General features: G+C 40.6%; 1 protein-coding gene across 10 annotated transcripts in view; it reads left to right on the top strand.

Moving 5' to 3' along the window:
* The window catches only part of Liprin-gamma, a 123161-nt gene that overhangs the window by 36109 nt on the left and 63703 nt on the right, over positions 1–23349 (top strand). For 2 of the 10 annotated variants that reach the window (XM_071724043.1, XM_071723894.1), the window contains exons 1-2: positions 13936–14958; positions 19046–19359. The exons of 6 other annotated variants lie outside the window; for them this stretch is intronic. In XM_071724043.1, coding sequence (XP_071580144.1) covers positions 19350–19359 — 10 coding nt within the window. In that variant the 5' untranslated portion in view covers positions 13936–14958; positions 19046–19349. Of the gene's footprint in view, positions 1–13935; positions 14959–19045; positions 19360–23349 lie in introns of those variants that run through there. 2 more of the 10 variants (XM_071723951.1, XM_071723994.1) reach the window with 1 other exon arrangement.

The following is a 23349-nucleotide window of genomic DNA, read 5'->3' as shown; positions in this document are numbered from 1 at the left end:
TGCAAGGGGAGGAAGCGGCCGCGGCGCGATGAAGATGGAAACGCAAAGGCTTATCCTCGACCTCGATACCGACCTCGTTCCACAGCGCTCCCTCGAGTATACACTCGCATCTGCTTTCTGTGAATAGCACGCGTGAGATATCTGTCGATACGTTCTTCCGTACGAGCAGGTTTGATCCCGTGCAATAATCGTCTAGGGAAATAACTCGCGTCGATGCATCAATAACTATAACATCGCACACATTCCCCGATGAAATGGATATTAGAAATGGAAATCCATTAGTGGAATTTAGATGTCTTGTTTTTCGTTAAAAAATTTTGGGTTTTTTTTACCGTTTATTTAAAAGCTCCTACGCTCTTTCCTTCTTTCTTTCTGCAAGAATCTATCCCCGTACATTTACTCTATCTCTAGTTTCTCGCTCATTTATTTTACCGAGATCACCTCTCCTGTAATGCGAGATTGTAAGATCAACTCGTTCGATAGCCGTTTATATAGCGGACCGATCGTTCTTCCGATGGACAGTCGAATCGATTCCGCGACCGAGCGTTGCAAAATCGGTGCGAGTGATAATGGCGGCGGGTGAAAATTGCGCGACTAAAGAGAACATCGAACGTTCTCCCGGTCAGTTCTTCTCCTACGTGGCGAAAAAGAGCAGTCACCGATGCTCGAGGCGTTTCCAATTTCCTCCAATGTGGCCTTATATCGAGAGAAATGCTGGACGCGGCGAACTGATCCCGGCCAACAAACGGCACGGCGCCGCGCCGTTGTTGTCGGGAGTCCGAGATTAAATTGAAAACAGACGTGTATATCCCTGCGGAAAAAGGAGGAAATGCAACGGTTATTCCGCCGGGTTGCGCAGCGCACGCGGACAACAGGAAGGACGTCGAACGTCGGTGTCGGAACATCGACGCGACGCGCGACGGTCTACTTACGAGATTTTACACCCCCAGATCACGAAAGCACGTACGTTGTAAGTAATTCGTACGTGTGGACGTCCGCTTCTTGAAACAGATTTCGCTTGGCCTGTTTCTGTATCTTCCTGTGTTTCACTCGCGTGTAAGATGATGGGCGTATTTCTGAATTCTTTATGCTTCGGCGAGCGGCATTCTTTTCGCGTTCATTGTTCACAATGACAAGTTAAACGAACCGGCATGAGCTGAACAATTTTTATTTCAATTAATTGTGGATAGATTAAAGTAAAGTTTTTTTTTTTCCAATGGCCTATGAATCGACATGAGAATCGAAACTTTTTGTACGCTTCTATAAGTAATATTGTTACTATTGTCGCAGGAGACCATTTTTTGTAATACACGTTTGTTGCGCAGATAGCAGGATCTCGACAATATCCATATTCCTTCTTTTCCTTCCCGCAGGATGAGCCACAGTCATTTGGGTTTAGCGAACCCACGGACACGAGCTCAATATACTGCGCGGGCACTCATATACATTTATACATTACATATATACATTTTTGTAAGTGATAGCGCAATAAACTTTTGGAAGCAAGACACATGTTCCTGTGTAGGAGTAATGAGAAAAATAAGTATGCGATATATAAAAGAAACAAGACAGCACAAATTAAAAGACATTTTTTATATTCTTTAATTTTTTAAAATTCCTTTTTTTCTTAGAGAAAAAAATGTCGCCTTAGCAATGTGCATATATGAGATGTTTTTCATGCTGAGGAATATTACAGTATTTTTGTCGGCCTAAGAACATTGTTTTATACATCAGTCTGTGCTATAGTAATCAAGTATCTACTTTATTAACTTTTTATGAGCTCTGTTCTACCCTCGTCTATTCTAGGGACCTGTAATATTTTCGAGATTATAGCTTATACTTTCATTTGTGCCGGAAAAGTTTTTTACCTTCGTTTCTCTCAAAAGATATATTTACAAGGAGATATATTTATTATAATAAAAGCGTTTTATTAGAATAAAAAAATTATAAAGATGTGGCATAATATTGCTGATTTCGTAAAAAGTTGAATTCGTGGAAAGCATAATTTTAAAACTTATAATTTACAAAGCAATTGCTCTTAGAATCTTTCTGAGATTCGCAAATTATTCGATTTATCAATGTCGAAATCGAGCATCTCTTCATTTCAGAAATGCCCTCAGGGCAATTGCTCCCCCTGAAAGGAAACCACCGTGGATGATTCAAGGATACCGGTGACATGGTGTATCCGATGGAAGAAGCGAAATATTATCGATACCGCTACGTGTTTCGATATCGCAAAGAAAACATGAGCAAGGCGCGCTCGAGTTTTCGCTCCAACTAGGAAACGTTTGTGGAATAACTGTGGCAATTTCGTCATTTTTCGATCTTAATGTCCGTTGACGGTTTAATCTAGAACTTCTTCGCGCTCGGAAAGGCTTGTCTTTCCCCACCACGCTTCCTCTTTGCCGCACAAAGCCACATTGTAGGAAATTGGAAAGTCTGCCGCTGACAGTAGAATCATCTTCCCCTCTCATGATTGCGCCAACACGTGTCGACCTACATCTTCGTAGTTTTATTTTTGTTTCTCGGATCGATCTGGATCGCGAGGATACAAGTCTCGCTGCCTTTCGCGCACGGGATAATACCGCTACCATCTTTTCTCTTGAGCTCATGTCCGCCTCCAATTCAATCCCCAGTCTCTCATACTGCTCTTGTGCAAAAGCGGCTATGCTTGCTTAACCGCGCCCGTCGATTCGCGAGTCGTCTTCTTCTTTTCGGCCTTTCGTAGTTTCTCGAAAAATGGGACGAGAGATCTCCAATCTCGCTGTCAATATTTCATCTTTACAGAGAGATTCGAACCAGAAATGCTCACATCGCATTCTTTATGCTTGTTCTGCGCTGCTGAATATGTTCTATTTTTTTTTTAATTTGTTTATTCAAGAAAGTTATATGTACTTTATTAAAAATTAAAGAATTTAATGCATCTGTGACCCAAGAAACTTTCTAAGAAAGTCAATTTTAAAGTTGAGAAAATATTTATATTAGCTAATTAAATAGCTAAATTAAATAGCCCAAGAGCTATATACCAAAAGAGACAAGAAATCTTTTCACCGCATAAAGCGGGTCCAAACCAAATAAACGAGCCGGTACTCGCGACGTCGTTTGCACTCATTAAAACAAGTTGCTCACTCGCGCGTTTATTTGCGTTTGTCGATTTGGTCTGGATCCAATATTCCGCTTACGTGTCATTCTTTTTAGATTTTTAATGAAGATGCGGGTAGAAGAACTGTACGATTGAAAATTGTTTCAGATCAATTTGAGAATTGTGGAAACTGGGAAAGAGAGGCAGCAGGAAAAGTTATATAGACGAAAGTACTCGCGTTCAAGAATTACACACATACATACGTGCCATTGAGATCACGCTTGCGCTTTGTTGAATTTGCTTTCGAAAAAGCAGTCAAACGCGTTGGACGAATGTGAGAAATAAGGCCGACAGAATAGCTCTGTTGTAGACTGGAGGACTCTCGCTCGTAATACTAAATCAATATCTGACGGTGGGGTAACTCGTGTACAGGGTGTTTCGAAGGTACCCGTCGGCGCTAGGGCTGACTATTGATTTTCCATCGATGGTTATTCTCACTCCAGCCGAGTAAATAGTTTCGGAGACGTGTAATGATTTACCATATTATTATTCTATCGTAATTGTGTGCATATTCTGTCGGATTTACGTACAAATAACGTATTGAAAGGATGAAGGACCGTGTACGGTCTCATAGTTTACCTTAGCAGAGTCGAATTCCGGGATTAACAATGTTCAGAGAGATCAGGCATTGTAATATTTATCCTAGCGATTACTGTAGACAGTACCGAATACGGACAGCTTATTTGCGGGAGAAATATACGATCGATCCCTTTCGCTTGCGGGAAATGGCTTCGCGTTTCGGGATAGGCCGCCAATATCGGCCGACTGTCTGTCCGTATATTGAATCTCGTAATTCTGCATTTTTACAGCTGTTTTTGTTGAGTGACTCATAGGAGCTTCCACCGGATCACAGGGCTCGGCTCGATTCCGCATAGTAAGGATAAATGCGCGCCTGTCTATCCGCCCTCTGTCTGTGAAATCAATTTATAAACTGTCATTAGAGAACTAATGATATCGGCTTGCGCATGACAAACGTCGCGTTTTCCCGGATTGCGAATCGTCGCAAAATTGCTGGATCAAACGAACAATTTCGCCGTTTGTTTTGCAGCGAGATTTACGCATTCATAGTCAGCGCGAATAATAGTTCTGTAATCAGCAGAAATTTCGAAGCTTCCGCGTGCACGCGTTCGTGTCACGTTTCGCCGCACGCGATATTTATGCTTTTATGATCCTTATAGTATAATTACCCTCGCATTTGCAGCTTGGAAATGGGATAAGCAAACAAGCGTTAGGGAAATATACACCTTTTCTGAATATATGAAGTTTGTTCTTTCGTCGCCAAGTTAAGCATATCCGATTTTCACGAGCTGCGAATGCACAAGACAGACGCGACGCGATACGATGACGCGTTAACTGCAGTATGGTAAATTTATATAGACGATGCATTAGAGAACCGGGACGCGCACACGTCGTCGGCTCGAAAGCACACGCTGCTTTCGCAGCGCGTCTCCGTCTCTTGCCGCGAGTTTTCGAAGTGACATACTACTGTTTGTTCATAAAATTTAATGGATCGTCATGCAAACAATATTGTCGGTATTGCACGAGCTCTCTCTTCCTTCTTGCCTGCCTCCCTTCCCCCCCCCCCCTCTCTCTCTCTCTCTCTCTCTCTCTCTCTCTCTCTCTCGCTCTTTCTTTTTTCCATTCCATCAGCGTTATTAAAGCCACTATTAAAGTCGTCACAGCCCACGGAATAAGGAGATGAGATATACCAGAAAGTTTCGAAGTCGGGGCTTTCGTCGAGAGTTTCCTTCCTTCTTTTATGTCTCTCCACTGGGCAACAGGGAAGGGCAAGGCGGGAATTAAGGGGACGACGGTGGTACTGGTGGTAGTAGTCGCGTGCGGGGTGTTACGTAGTGCGCGGCCCATTCACCGCGACATTACATACGCCCTTTACGGATCGTGCACGAGAAGCATATTGTGCGCCGAGTGACGTCCCTGTTATAAATGCCTTGGATTATTGTAAAAATGCGCCGTGCAGGAAAATCGTAGGCGGACTCGCCCGTCGAAGTTGCAAGTACAAGCATGGATTTCCGTTTATACCCGTATGTCCTATTTTTCGAGAAGCATCTCTGCATTATTTTCCTCGTCGTGAGTTAAAAAAAAGTACGTTGGAAAAGCAGAAAAAGATACTTTATGACGATACAGATAAAAGTAGTACATTTCGGAAAAATAAGCATGATTCACTTACGATCAGATGCACTATTATCTAGAATCTACATCTTTTTATTATTTTTTCTTTACAAAATTTTTATTATGCTTACATTTAATTACGATAGAAAGATATTTCTTTATTTGCAAAAGGCATAAAAAAAAGTCTTGAAATTGGAAACCAGGAAGTATTAGTATTCTAATGGTGTTTCGCGCGTGACAAAAGCGTGAGGTTTCACGTACGTCACCCTGTATTATTATAGCTCGTATTCTGTACTCACCCTCCTCATACTTGTGCAGTTAGTCACTCTGTTCTCAACCCTCGATTTTTTTCGTCCCTCCCTCGCCGTCTACAGAGTGATCCGAAATCGCTCCGTTGCGTCCTTTTTTCGCGGAGCGAAACCGCGTCGGTCTGGCGGAAATTTGACAGTGATTGTGACGCGATTGGAAACGAATTGAGCCGACGAACTTTTCCTCTTCTCCATCCCAAAAACAGAAAAAAAATAGAACTGTTTTGAGCTAGGTTTAAAGCGCAATGGTCGGAACTGATTCGAAATCGCCGGGGAACTTATTGGACAGATTTTATCGCTCGACTGTCCTTAATCCAATTGCTTGAAAATTAATCGTTCGTTAAAATGCAACGGATATGTCGAAAGCTTTCAGATCTAGCGAGCCAATACGACAAAATCGCGAACGACTGCGAATTTATAGTCCTCGAAATTCCTCGGGACATTACCTCTCTTGTGTTAGACCCTCCCGCCTCATGTAAGGCACTATTTCCTTAATCCTCGCTCGGTATTTTCTCCTTTCGTCGGCCATTGCGTGGCTATGTGTTCGTATATGCGTATGCGTAACCGGGGATATATCCTGGAAGGAGGTTAAACGAGTCTTAGGGAAATTTCAGGAAAGAGCCCGATTTCCACCCTACGATCGCTCGTCTTCCCGCAACGTGAAGGCTCACCCTCCACGGTGCACTTAGTCATCCTCCCCTAACCTCGTTTTCCGCCCCTGTTGATGGTACAGGATGGTACAGGACGGTCCAAAGGGGACTGGCCTTCTCTCCGACCAAGGCATCACGAGAAAATACGATATCCGGGATTTCAGTCCTGCAGCCATTTCCTTCCTTTTTTATTAACGTTCCTTCGCGTTGTTTCATCTCGGTCGCGATATAACGTCCAGACTTACTGTATTTCTCTCGCAGGAGAACGGACCCTTGGATTACAAGGGGAATATTCTTTTATTTCTTTAGAACGGCGATCTTTTTACACGTTATATGTACGTGTAACGATATATAACGTTAATCCCGCGCTTGGATTCGCACGTAAGGATAGTTGTTTCAATTATTCAGGAATTGCGATGCGACTGCGTTACGCAAACGAGAACGATGTCATAAATTAATGAGAAAACCGCGGTTGATGTAATCAGCGGATTCAAGTCCGTTATTTAACTTAATTGTATGAGCCAATTAGTCGTTTTCCATTTTCCACGTTAACTAGTTAATTTATTATCAGTTATGAACACCGTTCGTTACATCATAACACAGAGAGCACGCTCTTGGAACTGATACATTACAGTGTAGTATAAATGCATGGAATAGTAATGTCCAGTACGAGGCTATTTTCCCTCCTCTCTTTTTCGCTGTACGTCGAATATCGGACAAAATGTTCGCATATAGGAAGAAACATTTAATAATTCATTGAAAAATATGAAAAATAGAATTAAAAGAATAATATAGAAAGAAAATAACGTGTAATAAATGACAGAATAAAGCGAAACAATATTTCATTGCTTGTGCTTTCTGGAATTACAGGGTATTACACTATTACACAGAGACCATGTTGTGTGTATATAATTCGGAAATTACACATGGACTGGCATTTACCACATTATTAAGTCATTTTTAGCGCGTGCAGGTGTTCGAAGGCGCGGACGAGGGTCCGGGATAGTTTTTCAGGAGTCTCTCATGAAGAACCCACATGGCTTGCCCACTGAACTCGACATTGCCCCGTGGGCGGCAGGTGGTGCCCGTGTCGGAGGTTCACCTGGACCTTCGAAGATTTAGGGCCTCTTTCGACTTCATAAATAACTATTTCCCCCATGGCCGTCGCGAAAGCACGAGTTTTCCTTCTCTTCTAATTTCCTTCTCTTCCTTATAGGAATTCTAGTTGTTGTATCGATATTAATCGATTTGCCATTGTAACCCCGAATTTATCGGTGTCATTAATCTCAAAAAGAAAGAGAGAGAAAGAGCACGCAATGAAAACTAACGACATCACGTGAAGCCACTTTGAGCTTTATAGCAGAAATCTTTCGTTCTTCGACTGCTTTTTTACAGCCACGTTTCCTTACACCTGTGCACATGTTACATCATTCTGTGTTTCGACAGAAGCATCATTATCGAATTTATAATTACACGTTATTTACAACTTGATTTTCGCGTGAATATATTTTCCCTTTCGCGAAATGTCTATGACCTTTGATTTAATGTCCGAGTTTATAGCTAGTAATAGCTTCACAGTAATTTTATAGTCCCTTAAATGTCATTGAACATTTACTATCATGATATTTCGTTACACAAATTCAGAATTATGGGAAAGTATTTTATTGATCTGAATTTTACATTTTAAAGCAAATTGTTAGTAAAAGTTTGTAGTGACAAAACTTTCTGCTGTGTTAAGTAAATATTTGAATGGTTTGCGTTTCTATAATAACGCTCGGCATAGAACTGTGGTACAAACCAATATTTTCGTTGAATATTTTTTACAACGCTGAAGTTGACGTTTATATACTCTTCGATATCGTTATGAACAATGTAAATATTTCTGCCGCCGAGTTTTAAAACTCGTTCTTGACACATGATAACATGCATATCCGTACAGGATTATTTAATTTGCCGTCAGCTGCTTATTTTTATCGGCAGTTTGCTTTACAGTTCGCCAAATTAATATCAAGTAATAATAATTTCCATAATGAGAATAATAATTTTCGTTAGATAATATTTCTTATTTTATTTATTTCTAATAAGTTAAACCTATATTCGTTTTTTGACCATCTAATTTAATTAACTTATTTTTATAGAAAGATACAAAAGAGAGAAAATCACACGAAATATAATAACTGCAGAATTCGTTGTTACTGGATGCATTCATGCATTTCGATGCACGTCTCGCTATGCAGAAAATGTCGCGTTGACTGGCTAGCGCATAGGGAGCACTGGGCTAAACTAGCCGATGTATTCATAGGTGTCGAGGTTCTAGTCATCCCGCAATATTCCTGTAGCAATATACGCTCTATGCTGCATACATAGGCATGAGCTTTTTCGCGTGTATGCATGCGCTCGAAGGAGCAAGGCCTGTGTGAGTTGCGGCCTGAGCGTGAGGCGACAGCTGCACCTCGAAACCTTCTTACAGCATCTGCCACAAAGGGACCAGGTTGCCCACTCCACGTCGACGTGTCCTAACGATCCCATCTGGAAATCGCCAAGTTTTTAAAGAGGAAACGAAACGCTAAGCCGATATGTTGCACAGTGGTTCCAAGATATCTGGCTGGCTGATCGAAAAAGAGAATTTTAATCTTTATCGACATGACGACATATTGCAGCAGCTTTTTGTGCATTACAGAAAAATAAATAAATTTATGTATTTTTTAATTCTCTTTTAATACTGTAACTTCATGCATGTGACTTATCTCAGTGCTTATGTAGCGAAGCTATCATTCTGGCTAATTATATATAAAAACAAATTGTATATTACGAATTATGTCGATAATAGCATATTAATTAACACTTAATGAGGAGATTAGTTATTACTTGCATTTGCTTTGACGGAAGAACTGGAGCTTTAAATATACTCCATCAAATATGTACCATGTTAATATATTATTATACATTAATGTGCCCGTACATTAGGTGGATGTAACATAATTACACAATTCTCACGAAGCCATGAAACTTGAATACTTTGCTAATTTAAGTTCGGCTAAATTAAGATTCAGTGAATTGATGTATTTAATCGAATAATTTATTTCTAGATTTTACTTTTTTATATTTCATTTATTTCTCAAGTCCAATCTCTTGATCTAAAACGCTTTACGACAAATTCATGTTCGACTATATATTTCTGCGGATGAAATATTTTCGCGCCGACTATGATCGATATCGCAGCGCAAGACGATCGAGCGGTCGCACTCCTCCGGTTTACTGCTTCAGGGCTGAACGCTGTCATGTCTCGATTTATGAATGAAAGGGCGTAGGGACCTCGGATAATTTGTAGCTACATAAATATCAGGGCACTTAAAGGCCTCGTAGACAAACCGGGCATCGCGTCGTACGCCGCTCGGCCGCTAGTGTATCGATATTTATCGCGCTGTTAAATGCATCCCGTAAACTTTATTACCCAGAATCCCGATGAGAGTAGAAACGCGAGCGGGTTGAGCGACGGCGAATGGTCGCCTTGAAGTTCCAGGCACGCCTTTGAAAAAGCTCGGGAAAACGCTCGGTAATTCCAGATAGTATCGGTTAACTGCCCTGATGATCTTGCCAAGTTAGTGATTCTATTTGTTTATTTAATGCAGAAAGTTTGTGATATCACTTCAGCGAACTACTTAAATTTAGCAATTCGGAAATTTTTCTATCATTTATGTATCCCATTTTTAGATAATTATATAATTTATATAATTTTGCAAAATTGATTTCCTTCTAGAGGAAAGAAAATCTCAAAGATTAAGCATACTAAGACATTTCTCTTACTTTAAAAATGACTTTAATTATTCCACGTTTAAAATATGAATATTATACTTTTTATTAGTGTTATAGAAGTTATACAGGAGTTTAAATATCAAATTATGTTGGAACAAGAGATTAAAAATTGCGGGGGGGGGGCTTGTCGAAATTATATTTTCTTCTTGTGGGAATTCAATCGTGGCCTTCAATTAAAAATGGCGGTTATTTGGGTCACTGAGAGAGTTCGCGATGAGAAACGGTTCATAAAAAATTTTATTAACTCCGCGACCCGTCCGCTTAAGTTGCGTTTCCCGAGCAAGAGACAAAATAGGTGAAGAATGAAGAATTTACGAAAGTTGATTCAGAGTCGGAAGTCCGAAGACATGTATGTTCGAGAATGTACGCGCCCTGCATTATTCAGCGCAAGTCGCATCGCCATTCCTCTTTCCGATCTCGGCCTCTCTAATAGCCACGTCGATCCTCTCGTCTTCGATCCTCTCCTGTCCCTTCCGCCCTTTTCTCGCACGAACGGAATTTTCGCGAGCTTATTGGAAAAGCATCGACTCGAAAGGCCCGAAAGTTTGGCAGCGCGCCTCCAACTTTTCCACTCAAGATAAGGGTGAAAGATAGAGGTGAATCGACTAGCAGCCCCAACGAGCTTGCGAATTAACCCGCGCGATAACATAAGGTACGAGCATTTTCAATAATACCGCCAAGCAAATTTTGCGATATGCATTTTGCAAGGATTCACTCGAGTCGGTGAAAACAAGACTATAATATACTCGTCCTGGAAAAACACTTTTTTTCTCAATTTTTTCCTAAATACTCTAAAAATTTAATATTTTTTAATAAATTGTCGTTTAAAAAATTTTCCACTATAGTCAAAATGTTTCACAAAAATTTTTTTAATTTTTTACGTGTTCTAAAAAAATATATTTAGTGATATAGAATTGCTGTTCGTATTCTAACAAGTTTTCTGTCAAGACTGGTGAAAATTCGCATTAGCGTGATCTGTTACCGCAAACGGATTGGATACTTAAACGTAGTAGAAGATCGTTTAACGAATCGAGCGTGAACGAAAGAATCGTGTATGTGTGGTGGTGAACAGTATAGTTGCGTTAACCGCTCCCAGGTTCTGCACTTTGTCTTAAACATGCTATTACGGCTTTCTCGAACAGCACCGAGTGTATTTTATGATAATTGTTACTACGCATTTGTCTCTGTTAAGATTTCCTTTAGATCGTTAGGATTAAATTTTCCATCCTCTCGTTTTTGTTTAAGAATCTTGCAAAAGAAGTCTATATGTTGTTTTTCCTGTACAGAATAACACGGTGAATTAATTTTTATCGATACATGAATAGTGTACGTATACCTTTGTCTTTGTGTCTTTATGCTCGCATTTCAATTCTCTATCACTCGGGGTTTGATCGTTGTACACGACGATTTTTTTTCATCGACCAAACTGTTTGAGATATCTATTATACTATGAGCATGGCATGGCGCCAATGCAAACCTGATTCCAACAAAAGCCCGTCCATCGATAACGAATTATGACGCTGTGAAACATTTTGACGTCTTTTCAGCCGGCACACAATGACATACAATTCTTCATCGCGCGACGCATTTTTGACCGGCAAAAAAATTCGGCACGATAGATACGCGAATCTCTCTTACCGCATAGCCGCTTTTTTTATTTTATCGCCACCATCCTCGTCATGGGACGGCCTAATTTACTGAGAGCCCCGTTTTTTTACCGAGTTTTTTTCATCCGACGTTATTTAATAACGGCATCTTGCACGCAACCTTTTTATACGCGGCTCCTGATTTTCTTTATGGTCATATTCGAGACTCCATTGTTATCGGAGAAATCGCGCGAGTGCTAACACATGGTGTCGTTCCCTTTAAAATATATGGACGAAGGGATGATTATGAAATCACTGTTTCCCGGATATCCGTGCGCGATATAAGACGAACCGTCGCAAAAAAAAAGGTGCGCGGAATTTTCCCTAATTACGCGCTGGCAAATTATCATAATAGGAATATTAATGTGCTCAGCATGATTCTTCAATCCTTGCTTGTAACAATTAAGAACACCTGGTTGCATTTCTTGCAATTAGAAAAATTTAATAAGAAGAAATTAAGGAACGAAAGTACTTACTTTAAGATTTTTCTATTTTTGAAAAGCTGATTTTTGTATATAATAAAAGTTTTTAGCTCAGCTACGTTAATCTGTATATTAATTGCAATATTCAATAGTAAAAATGTTTTTCTTGTTTGTAATTAGATATGTAAGAATAAATAATTACTTGTATTGAAAAAACCGTTTCATATTTAATGTTTCTTCTCGGTAACTTCAAATATGAAACATAGACTCTTGAACGTTATCCGGCTTGTAAACTTCATTCTATACTATACTTACGTAGCGTTCTTCTTGTTTTCCTTACCGCGTGCGTTGATACGAAAAACCGCATGATAAGCAGATTACAAATATCATGTTCACGAGGTAGAGCTTCATTAATATGCGACGGCACGAGAATCTCCGTGCGTGAAAAACGTTTTGGGAATCAGTGAGGAAGATTATATGAAAATATTCGCATCATCTGTCGTGCCTCAAATTGTAGCTAAAATCTCGGTTCTCCAAAGAGACATACGAAAAATATAATAGCTACGACTATATCAATAATCACTGTTATTACTCGATATTCTCGGACTCATCGGTTTATGCGCCGCTCGTAAATACACACGGGAAAGGTTTGCACCTGTCTCTCGCACGCAATTTTAATTGAAATAAATGTATCACGCTCAGTCGCGCTTCGATCGCATATCAATTAAATTTCACGTTTGGCGTCTGCCCCGTTTATTTATTTGTCCGGCAAATAAATACTTTTAAACGCGCGGTTGATCCTAAATTAATTCGCAAATAGCAGTATAAATTCGCAATTTCGTTACGGTGACACGGTGCCCTTTTTGTTATGAAAAATAACGTATGCAACGTTAAATATTGATATGCCGCGCGTGTAATAGGTGCCTCGCGTTTAATCGCAAAAATAAAAACTTCTGTTACACATTGCGCTTAGACTGGAATTCATATACATTGCCGCAAACGCATTGTTCGGTGTCAGGTAGTGGATATTGTGCACCAGTCGGCTCAGGTGTTTCGCCGCTCGGCGATGCTACACTTTACCGATTCAGGCCCGGCTAGGTCGTTTTAATGCCGAGCATCTGCTCCTAAAACGGGTAAATGGCTTCGCCCTTTTATTAAAATTTATCATTGCGTTTTATAATAGATTCTTTTGGCTCTCGCTCCTGAAAGCTTTCCGCGATTATTTCTGAGACTCGCAAGTTTGCCACGTAAATTTTGACACTTTCCCGAACTGTCACTGTGACATGCGCTGTTAAATTTTGCAAAATAATGAGCGCTGGCTGAAAGAAGAAACTGCAATTAATAAAGGACCTAAAAGGATAGAATAGAAAAGAAAATATTTTAGCTTTTTATTTTGCTCCAACACAGATTCAAAAAATTTCTTTAGACAAAAACTCGAGACTACATAAAAATTTGCTTTGTTTAAAAATAATTATAATAATACTTATATGTGAATATGTAAATGTGCGCAAATGTGTAATTAATAATTTGGGAACTTTATAAATTATGCATTACACAAAGCAGAGGAGTCAGAAATTAAGCGGTTATAATGCATTATACATATTGCACATTAAATTGGCACGATTAAATATGCACAGCTCATGAAAAGATTGATATAGCTGCCATAATCGCAGAAAAATCGCTCGCTGTTATTCCGCTCTCATTACCGGAACTTATCTCATTATTCTCTCATCAAACGATTCTATCTCTCGCTTGAATATTCAGCGTCGCTCTCGCATTACGCACCGCGTCCGCAAAAATAAAGCGGCGGCCTGCCATCCCCGGCGACTCCTCGTCGTTACACTCGGTCGATCAAAACGCCGCGGCGCAGGATGCGCATAATAACAATAATAATGGCAAACAATAATGGGCTCGTGGGCAGAAGTCGTTCTTCCTGTTCAGACGGCAGACGCTCAGTCGAACCCCGCTACGAGCCGCCGGCGCACTACCTTGAGGGCCCCTGAAATGAGAGGGCTCCTCCCCACCACGGGGCCTCGTTGAGGGCCCGCTGCAGGTCGACCAGACGTCGTCGGTCTGCTTCGCCTGTTCTTGCATCCTCAGTCGGCTGTGAACCGGTGTCACGACCAGGCTGGGTAGTTTCTCGATCGCATCGACTCGCGCCCGCCATCCATCTCGTCGGGTACCGATTTCGGGGAAGATGCACCGACGACCTGTTTCAGTAAAACCGGTATACGCGAGATAAACTTTCGACGATTGAGTCGCGGCGCGTCTCGGGGTCGCTTTCTCGGCAAGACTCCGTCATCTTCAGCGTTCGCTTCCTCCACCTCCTCTTTCTCCTCCTCCAACTCCTTCGTCTCGCGGAGCGATCGTCGTCGAGAGAAGTTGCGACTCCGAAGTGGCTTCTCTTACAATACCAACGCGCGCAGCTGGCGACGAAACGTGACAGTCTCTTCTTCCTTTTGGTTCGCGACAGTTTCGCTGGGAAATTTCGCCGTAAGAAGCGCTAAAAACGAAGCGAACGAGTGGCGAGAGGCCGCGTCTCACTGCGCGACATTTAAAGTTCTAGAAGTGTACAGTGCTAAAGTGCGGAAGCAACGGTGTATCCGGGTACTGGTGCAGTTTATGCGTCTCGTGAAATCGAGTTACCACGAGATTGAAAAGAAAGTATTCTGAAAACCTCGATGTTGTTGTTGTCTTGCAACGCGAAGGATGTAAAAGTGCAGCCAGTGTGGGCGACCGTGATAAATGACGCGCCGACATTGAACGAGTAGATCGTTACGAAAGTACATGTTTATTTGCACATCGAGGAAAATTTTATAATCTACTTTGTGTTGATTATTTTGGGTAGGAATTGATAAGTAAAAATATTCATTAAAAAATAGTCATGACCACATGGCGGTCTGCTAATTACATCGTCTTATTATTTTTTTGTGTGTACGAATTGAAACAAAATAGAGGGATAATCCTTCTAATTTTCTTATTTCTGATTTCAATCATTTTTCCTCTAATTATTAATTTTTTCCTTTACAAAATTTTATATGTGGATTATATAAAGATATAATCACGATAAAATAATGTGGCTCTTAATTATTTTAAGAGATTTGAAATATTAAACAAGTTCGAGAGAAAATGCATACTATATAAATGGTGCATTATAGAACGCTCGCGCCGTTGTAAAATGCATTAGACTGTGCTCGCGGGAACGTATTTTTGTACTTACAATGAGTTTTGAAGAGGATTTATAATAAAGCGAGAATTAAAAAAGCGACGCAAGCGGGATTTCGTCGCGATTGCGAGAAAAATACCCATTATAAAGTAACGAATTTAAAGAACGGTGAATGAACCTGCGCGGTTAAAAACATCATCGCCGCCGGTGCATTCGTCGATGCAACAGTAATGCGCGGTAATGTTGGGCGGGATGCTGCGAAACAGCGCGCTGTTTTCAAGTAGTGAAAATCGCGATAAGCGCGATATTATGTCCTTTAGATTAAATAGTTCGAGTGTGTCGATCGATGAAATAAAATAGGAGATGATCGATGAAGCGTACTTTAGAAGCTTAAAAATTCAATCGCGAATTAATTCCTTTTATAAAAAGTTATGATTTACAATCGAACGAATTTTTACTTATGAGTTTTTCTCTTCTCAATTTGTCAGTTTTCTCCCCCCCCCCCTCTCTCTCTCTCTCTCTCTTTTTCTTTTTCTCTCTTTCTCTCTCTCTAACATGTGAGTCCTAATAATTAAAATTAATGTCTAAAAGGTTTGAATAAGAATTTCACAGAATTTTCACAGAATAGTTCGCAATATCAAAAAATCATAACAATTCCAGAAGATTTGACTACGCTATATATCTTAAACTTTTATAATAAGTGTCTGAGTGAGACAATTAATATCTATCTCTTTAATTTAAAAAAAGATAAAATGATCTTTAATACATTGTCTCTCATTGCTTTTGTAATACAATATAGGTATCACATCTTGATAGGTATCACAACTCTTGAAAGATCGATCGCGTGGTAAACAACCAAGAGACATGACACGAGAGAGCTCGGAGAGAGCGAGGAATTTACGTGCATCGTGCGGATGCGCAATAGTAATAGGTAATGCGTTTCTCCTCTCGCATCGTCTCACCTAAATTCGCATCTTCTCGAGACAACGATCTCCGCGAAACGCAACGGGGTCTATTAGCTGATGCATCGCTACGTAGAGTAACAGAGCGTTGTTCCACCAGCTGCCTATATCCGCGTTGCATTTCGTGTAGCGCTGCGGCATCGCTGCACACGTCGTTCCGTTGCACATCGGTAATGTGGCTGAACAAGCAGTTTTAATCCAGAGGTTTCACCACGCCACTGCTGCATCCAACAGTCCCGCATCCGGCTAACTGCAAGAGAAGAATACTCTTTTCTTCTTATTTTTTTCTCGTGGTAGAATCGACTTATAGTTTCACAGGACACGTTCTACTCCACTTTGACGACCGTTTTTCCTCAGTAACGATCTCTCTTTCATTAATCTTCTATATAGAGGAGATTTTTCATAAAACTAATAGCCAAAAACAAAATAGAGGATAATGAAAACGTGTTTTTATATCGCAGGAATTTTCAGAACACGAAGTGAAACTTGTTTCAATTTTTTTCGCTTTATGCTCCGAAATATTTGGAGCCTCGGTTGCTGTTAGCTTCCGAGCAACATAAATTCGGGGTACTCTACCTCGTTGGCTCGTGCTTTCGCCACGTAGCGGTATCTTTTTAACACAACGCCACGATCCACAATTACCTTTCTTCTTTGTATTCGTGGTTTCTTTCCTCTTCTTTTTGGCATTTCTTGTTCGCGCGCGGAGTTTAGCGTCCGCCATCCCGCGGGAATTCAGCGCGGGATACTCCTTGGCTTCATAAATTCGCCCTGCAATCGCGGCGGTTTATGAACACGATACGCGCGAACGCAGACGATAGTTTACAATGAATATTTTTCTCGAAGATCCGTAGTTTTCTCGTTTTCTTTTTTTCGGAATTTGCCGTTTCTGCTTCGAGATATTGGACGCAGCGCCGCTGCCTCCAATAAATTCAAGCCCAGCACGTGATTCCGTGCCTATAGCGATATCATGCATATTTCAATGCTACATACGACCGAACGAACGAACGAATGAATGCGAAAGCGAATAGATCACGTAGCTCTCGACAGTGAATCCAAGTTCGAAGACGTCGAAGGAAGAAAGACTGGTCCATCGCGCTTCGAGATCCGCAAATAATATTTCTCAGTTATCTGGACTTGCACTTTTCTTCTTTTTTTTTTACTTTCTTTTTCGAAGTCGTCTTTTTCGATGTACATCCGTAGCGGAGATAAATTTCGTTTGCGATAGTCGATCCGCAACTTTATCAGTTTTACCTTCGTCTCGAGCGGGACTTTCTTTTTAACTGTCGTTGTATTTCATGTTTTATTGTTCATTCGCCGATGTTTCCAATATCGACATTTAGCTGTCTCATCTCGCCCGTGTACCTCTATTTATCTTTCTTCCGCCAGAGAAAGCTCGGAACAGGATATATCCGTCATATTGTAATCACATGGCGCTCGCTGTACGCAAAGCGGAACAGAAATAAATTGATATATGCAAAATACAGTTTCAAACGTCCTCGAAGCGCCATATATAATTATATTATTAGCTAACAAGAGAACTCTTCTTATTATCTATATCAATATTTATAACATATTGAATTTCTATTTTATCGGTTACTTCGTTATTGGTTTTTTCTTTATAAATTTGACAAGTGGCAGTCAGATCATATTTTTAACAAGGTACAAATTTTATACTTAGATTGATAAAATGCATTGTGGCGATATTCGCTAACGAGTGTCTAGCTCGCGCTATCGAGCTTCGAGCTTTCATGAACGTCGTAAGCATATTTCCTCTGATAAATGCATTACGATATATACGTTTCCTCGTTTGTTCCGCGCCCATTCCCACCTGAAAGGGTCGCGGTAACAAGTCGCGATACCAAATCGCGTTCCCGCATCGCCGGTTCCGTTCGAGCGAATAATCAGGCACGAACCAAGCGGATGTCGACAAATAATATTAGCGGATCGAGTCGCGCTGAGTGCAGCGAGGATATCTTTGTGCCGGCTTGATTTGATTTTGCGCGTAAATTGATGCGATACAAACTCGTAACTCGGATTCGTGTATCATCGAACAGCTCGCAGAGAGACTGCATGCGTTTATTTCAGTGCATCCAGGAAGTGGATAACAAACGGATTAATAATGCAAACTCACGGCCGCGGTCTTATGGAAAACGTAATTCCGGGATTATCCCATTGTGCATTTTGTCTTAACAAAAATATATGTAATATTATTATGCAACAGTAAGTAAATCGATATAACTTCGCGAAGTAACACTCCGCGCTTGTTGCGTTAAGTTTTCCCGTCACGGAGGATTATCAGTAAACTTTCTTTTAGCGCGCATTCTCTCTGCATTTTCGAGTTACAGTTTGATTGAGGCAAAGAAAACAACATTAACGGAAGACTGAGTGAACTCTGTTGATCTTTACTTCGGATTAGCGGACTCAATTATTGCGAGTAATCGTTTTAAATCTAAGTGTCATTATTAGAACTGTCAGTATTTATTTTCGCGAGTTCGTTGGCCACGATCCAAAGGATTATTATTACTTAGAAGCCGAGCAAAACTACGAAGTAAAGTTTTCCTCTGTACAACCGCACGTGACTTGATTTCTTTTTCTCGCAATTGGAAAATAACAAAAGAGATTCGTTCTAAACATGTCTATTGCTGTCGTTCGTTTTCGAAACGTTGGCGATTGGATGTGGCTGACTTTCGTAAATGTAGCTATCCATAAAGTTTACTAGATAAATATTGTTTTCAGTCGAGAGATAAATTAACAAATATCTGATTATATATTTGAAATTATTAATTATGGATTACAAACATAGGTATTTTAACAGCTGGATGATAATTTCGAGTGTGAGTGAAATGATGGACGGTATTAATTAAGCGAGATTGACTCGTCGCTCTCGCGGCGAAATAAAAGCCGAAGAAAGTGTTGTGATGTTAAATCGTGGCTGCGTCGCCGCGGTCCGCCTGCCCATGAATAACTACTGAGCGACGAACGAGCGGAAGTGGAAGCGTGATTGGCCGGCGGAGCGCGCCCTGCAGTTCGGAGCGCATTCGCGAGCGAAGCGTGGGAACATTTCTGGTCCGGATGAGCCGACCTACGGTGGAGTTCAGAACGAAGGAATGCTCACCGGCAAGTTCTTCCCCCAAGTTCATGCCCCTTCTCTTTATTTTCTTTTAAGTTTCCTCGTAACCCGTCATCGTTCAGGTGGACTGTCGCCAGTCACTGTTACGTTCTACAAAACAATTAAAATTTTTTTATGATGTGTATCGCGCGTTTATATCAATCAGGTACGATAATATGTATATATGTTCGGATTATGACCAATTATTCTGGAGGAAAATCATTGTTTCAAATTTTTTAATTAATTGTAAAATACAAAGTGGAATTTTTGCGAATGCATGGTAAAAGTTGCATATATTTAAGGATACAGTCGTATATGTAAAGTTATAACGACTTTTTAAAATTAACAAGTAAATTGATAGAAAATAATAACTATTAATTTTATCGTGCATTATCCTACTTATTGAAAAAAGAAGTAACATCTCAATTACCCTATTTAATTTTATAAATATAGTTTTCTTGAATATTTATCCATAAATTATTTAAAGTTTTGATGGCAGAATTCTCTCTCTTTTTCTCTTTCTCTCTCTCCTTCTGTCTCTCTTTCTCTCTCGGGGCTTATCTCAACAACGTTCTAAGTCACGTGAAATAAATTTTGCAGGTGAACCACCATAAAAAGAGATATCATGAGTTATTGAGGAGACTTGTTTCACTCGATGGCCTCTCTTTCTCTCTATCATTAAAGTTATATATCCAAACGTATATATATACATCGCTTTCTAAAAAGAACAATTTTATTTATCAAAGTTACGGATAAAAAAAGCTATATAAATATAATATTCGAACAAATATAAATCTCAGTCAGTGAAAATAAATATGACCTCAGCATTTCACGGGACTTTTTTTTTACAGCCCCGAGCTTCCCGTATTTGTAGACGGCGACATTTCTCCGCCCGAGCGTTGACGCGAACCCGTTTCAATTTCGATGCAACTCGCTGTTTCGATAAATGTAACGACTGACTGCGATTGTAGCAACGTAGCAACTTCGACGTTCGGTCCCAATCTGCACGTCAGACGATCATAAAAACGACTCTCGACATCTCGCACGTAGGTATAAAGCGCGCGTGTCCGCGCTCGCGAAAACGTACGCGCGTCTATATTTGCATATTATTTTGACGCGCAATAAATATTTATGAGAATTCGCAGCTGTGTGCCAAGTAGACTCGTCTATCCGCGTTGCACACGCGACCGGCGTAAGATTGGCGTAATTTAGACGGGACTCGATGTCGCGTATCTCGAGGGTGTGGGGAAACGTGCGCCACGTGTTCGCAGATTTCAGGTCCCGCGGGAATAAAAGTAACACATATGCGCCCTATATAGATAATTGCAATAATGACGAGAAACGGAGATGACGCTCAGCTACGACGCTCTGGTTCCTACGCTATTTAACTAACAATAAATATGTATGAGGTCGTTTATGTGTATTGATCATTTCAGCCACTCGGCTGTGACCTGAAAGGGCCTTGTTAAATGTTACAATCGATCGTTTTGAGATGCGGATTACCGCTGATTACGTGGACGTTGCATTTGCAATAATCTCTCTTACCTTAATCAAAAATTTCTTTTCGTCGTTTTTTTTTTAATACAAGAAGATTAAATAGTAAGTTAAGCTAAATAAGTAATTAGTCCGTATGTATCATGCGACTTTAAAACACCGAAAATATTAACAGTAATTTATTAAGGTAATTATTATATAATTGCATTAATATAGTTGTTGTAAAATCAATGCATATGTACATTTGCCTAATGGTTTGACTCTGATAATGATTTTACGTTGCATTAAATGATCATGCTGGCACAAAGAAAATGCGAGCGATTCAGAAGAATTTGCCGTACTGTTCTCCCTATAATTTACACGCTTTCAGCTTTATCCAGCGCCGTTCTGCCAGGACTTACCCGTCTGTAAGGTTCTGTCGAGTGGCAACGCAATAGACTTAAACCGATCACGAAAGAGCTGCGAGAAGACTTCTATGGAAAGCCTCGATAACGTCCGTTCTCCATTCCTCCGCGCGCGCCGTACTTTTATTCGGCCTTGCTCGGGATTTAATCGAATCGGAGACGGAGAGGAGGTCTTAAACGCACCTCTTCTCCCGTCGTTTATTCACCCGAATACCTTAAGCCGGCTGCAGAGGCGTCTCTTTACGGCGAAACGGGATCGCGCGGCGGGACGACAAGTACCTTAAATGGCGCGTTGCGCTTTTGCCCGTTTCAATGCCGTCCGTCACAAGAATGCACGTTGCGCAATTAGCGTGTATCGCCTCTTTCGCTCCTTTCGATCACTCGAGTAAAACGGTTTCAGCAATTCAGACACTATTCGCGCAATTGGACGGTCTCGTTCGACGCGCGGAATAACAGCGCGTTTGGACAACGGATCTTTATTCCCTTTTCATGAAGAAGTTATCGGAAGAAAGCTCGTGCTTTTATTTTATAACGCTTGCGAGGTAATTACGTATTTCTATTTACGGCGCGGCCATCGTTTAGTGCAGGTTTTTGTGCGCGTTTTATCACAACTTCTGATCGTTTACGATAATCTATGTCCCAAGTCCCAAGTGAAGAAACTTACCTATTGAAATTTGACTTCGATAAATTATCGTTTTTCTTTAGATATCAAAAGTATTTTTATTTTATATCTTAACTAATCAAATTAATACAATGTTTCTTAAACAGATTTTCAGCAAAAGCCTCTTACTCTATTACAAAAGAATTATAAAAATATAATAGTTTGTAATATTTCTTTAATCGAGCTGTTTTATCAGATCTTAATATAAAGATTAATATACTGTACAGAAATTCGTTTCTTTTATCATGCAAGATATATGTACGTTTGTCATAGAAATATCTTTTACCAATAGTCACATTATTCTACTGCGGAAAGCACTACATCACGTTATATTAAATGTACGAATAATTTATTACTGTCAACTTTTAATTGATGTAAAATACGGCGCTGCAGCACGCGACGGAATTACCTGACGCGGCGATACGTCGGCCACGATCGAGCCGTATATACAGGGACCGTCCTTCGATGCGCTATCGTGTTGCATCTCCGCGTGCATCGCGAGTGAGGCGGTGCGGTTAGACGGATGTTCCGTTTGAGAGCGATGCACTCTATTCTTGTCCACCCAATAACCGGCCTTCCTACTATATAAGCCCCGGCAAGATATACGGGGTGCCCGCTAACATACGTCCACCGCCTACACCGGAGTAATTCTCGTCGGCGTAAATATATCGCCCCCAGCGCGATGCAATGTCGCGGGCACGGCTTTCGTCTTAACGCCGCGCATACTTCATAATGCGGCTTCGCGTTCGACGCGTTATCAGTTACATCGAGGACATATAGCGAGAAATGTGCGTCTCGCGATGTCTTGCATATTTACATCAGAACGAGGGCTCCGTTGAAAAGACGCTTTATCTTGTCCGGCTGCAACGTCAGGATTCATTCCTTGCAATAATCGCTTGTATGCCAATGTAATCTTTAAATATATATTTATATATTTGCATAATTTGCATATATTTGTGCAAAATTATTATATCTATAATTTTTCCATGATATTCCTAATTTATTTATGGCTTAAGTTAGTCGCATATACATTATTTGCGTAAAAAAGGGATCTCTTTATGTCGTACCGTGACAGACGTCATGCTTGCATGCTCGCAGATAACGAAGCCGCTTTATGACAAAGACCATATCGAGCTTTTATCGCACTTCATGCACATCGCTTCCTGCAATCACGCTGCCGCACTTGACCGCAGTTTGATTGTCACGTGAAAGAGTCGTAGCGTTCAGTTTCGCGATTTACACGAATCGGAAACGCGCCGCTTATCGCGCCTCGCGCACGATTGCGACACTTTCTATTAACCCCTAACTAGTTACGTCGCATGATCTATTAGCGGAAGCATAACTACAACTCGTCCATTTCTTTTTATGGTATAATGATAGTGTTATTTATGACACCATAATTACAAACAGCAGTTTTGAAAATTATACATATCCATAAT

The sequence above is a fragment of the Temnothorax nylanderi genome, unplaced genomic scaffold, assembly GCF_030848795.1.
Source record: "Temnothorax nylanderi isolate EJ_2023f unplaced genomic scaffold, tnyl_v1.0 TNYL_tig0001_pilon, whole genome shotgun sequence".
Taxonomy (NCBI): Eukaryota; Metazoa; Arthropoda; class Insecta; order Hymenoptera; family Formicidae; genus Temnothorax; species Temnothorax nylanderi.
Note: the sequence above shows the minus strand (reverse complement) of the source record. Positions and strands in the feature narration are given on the sequence as shown.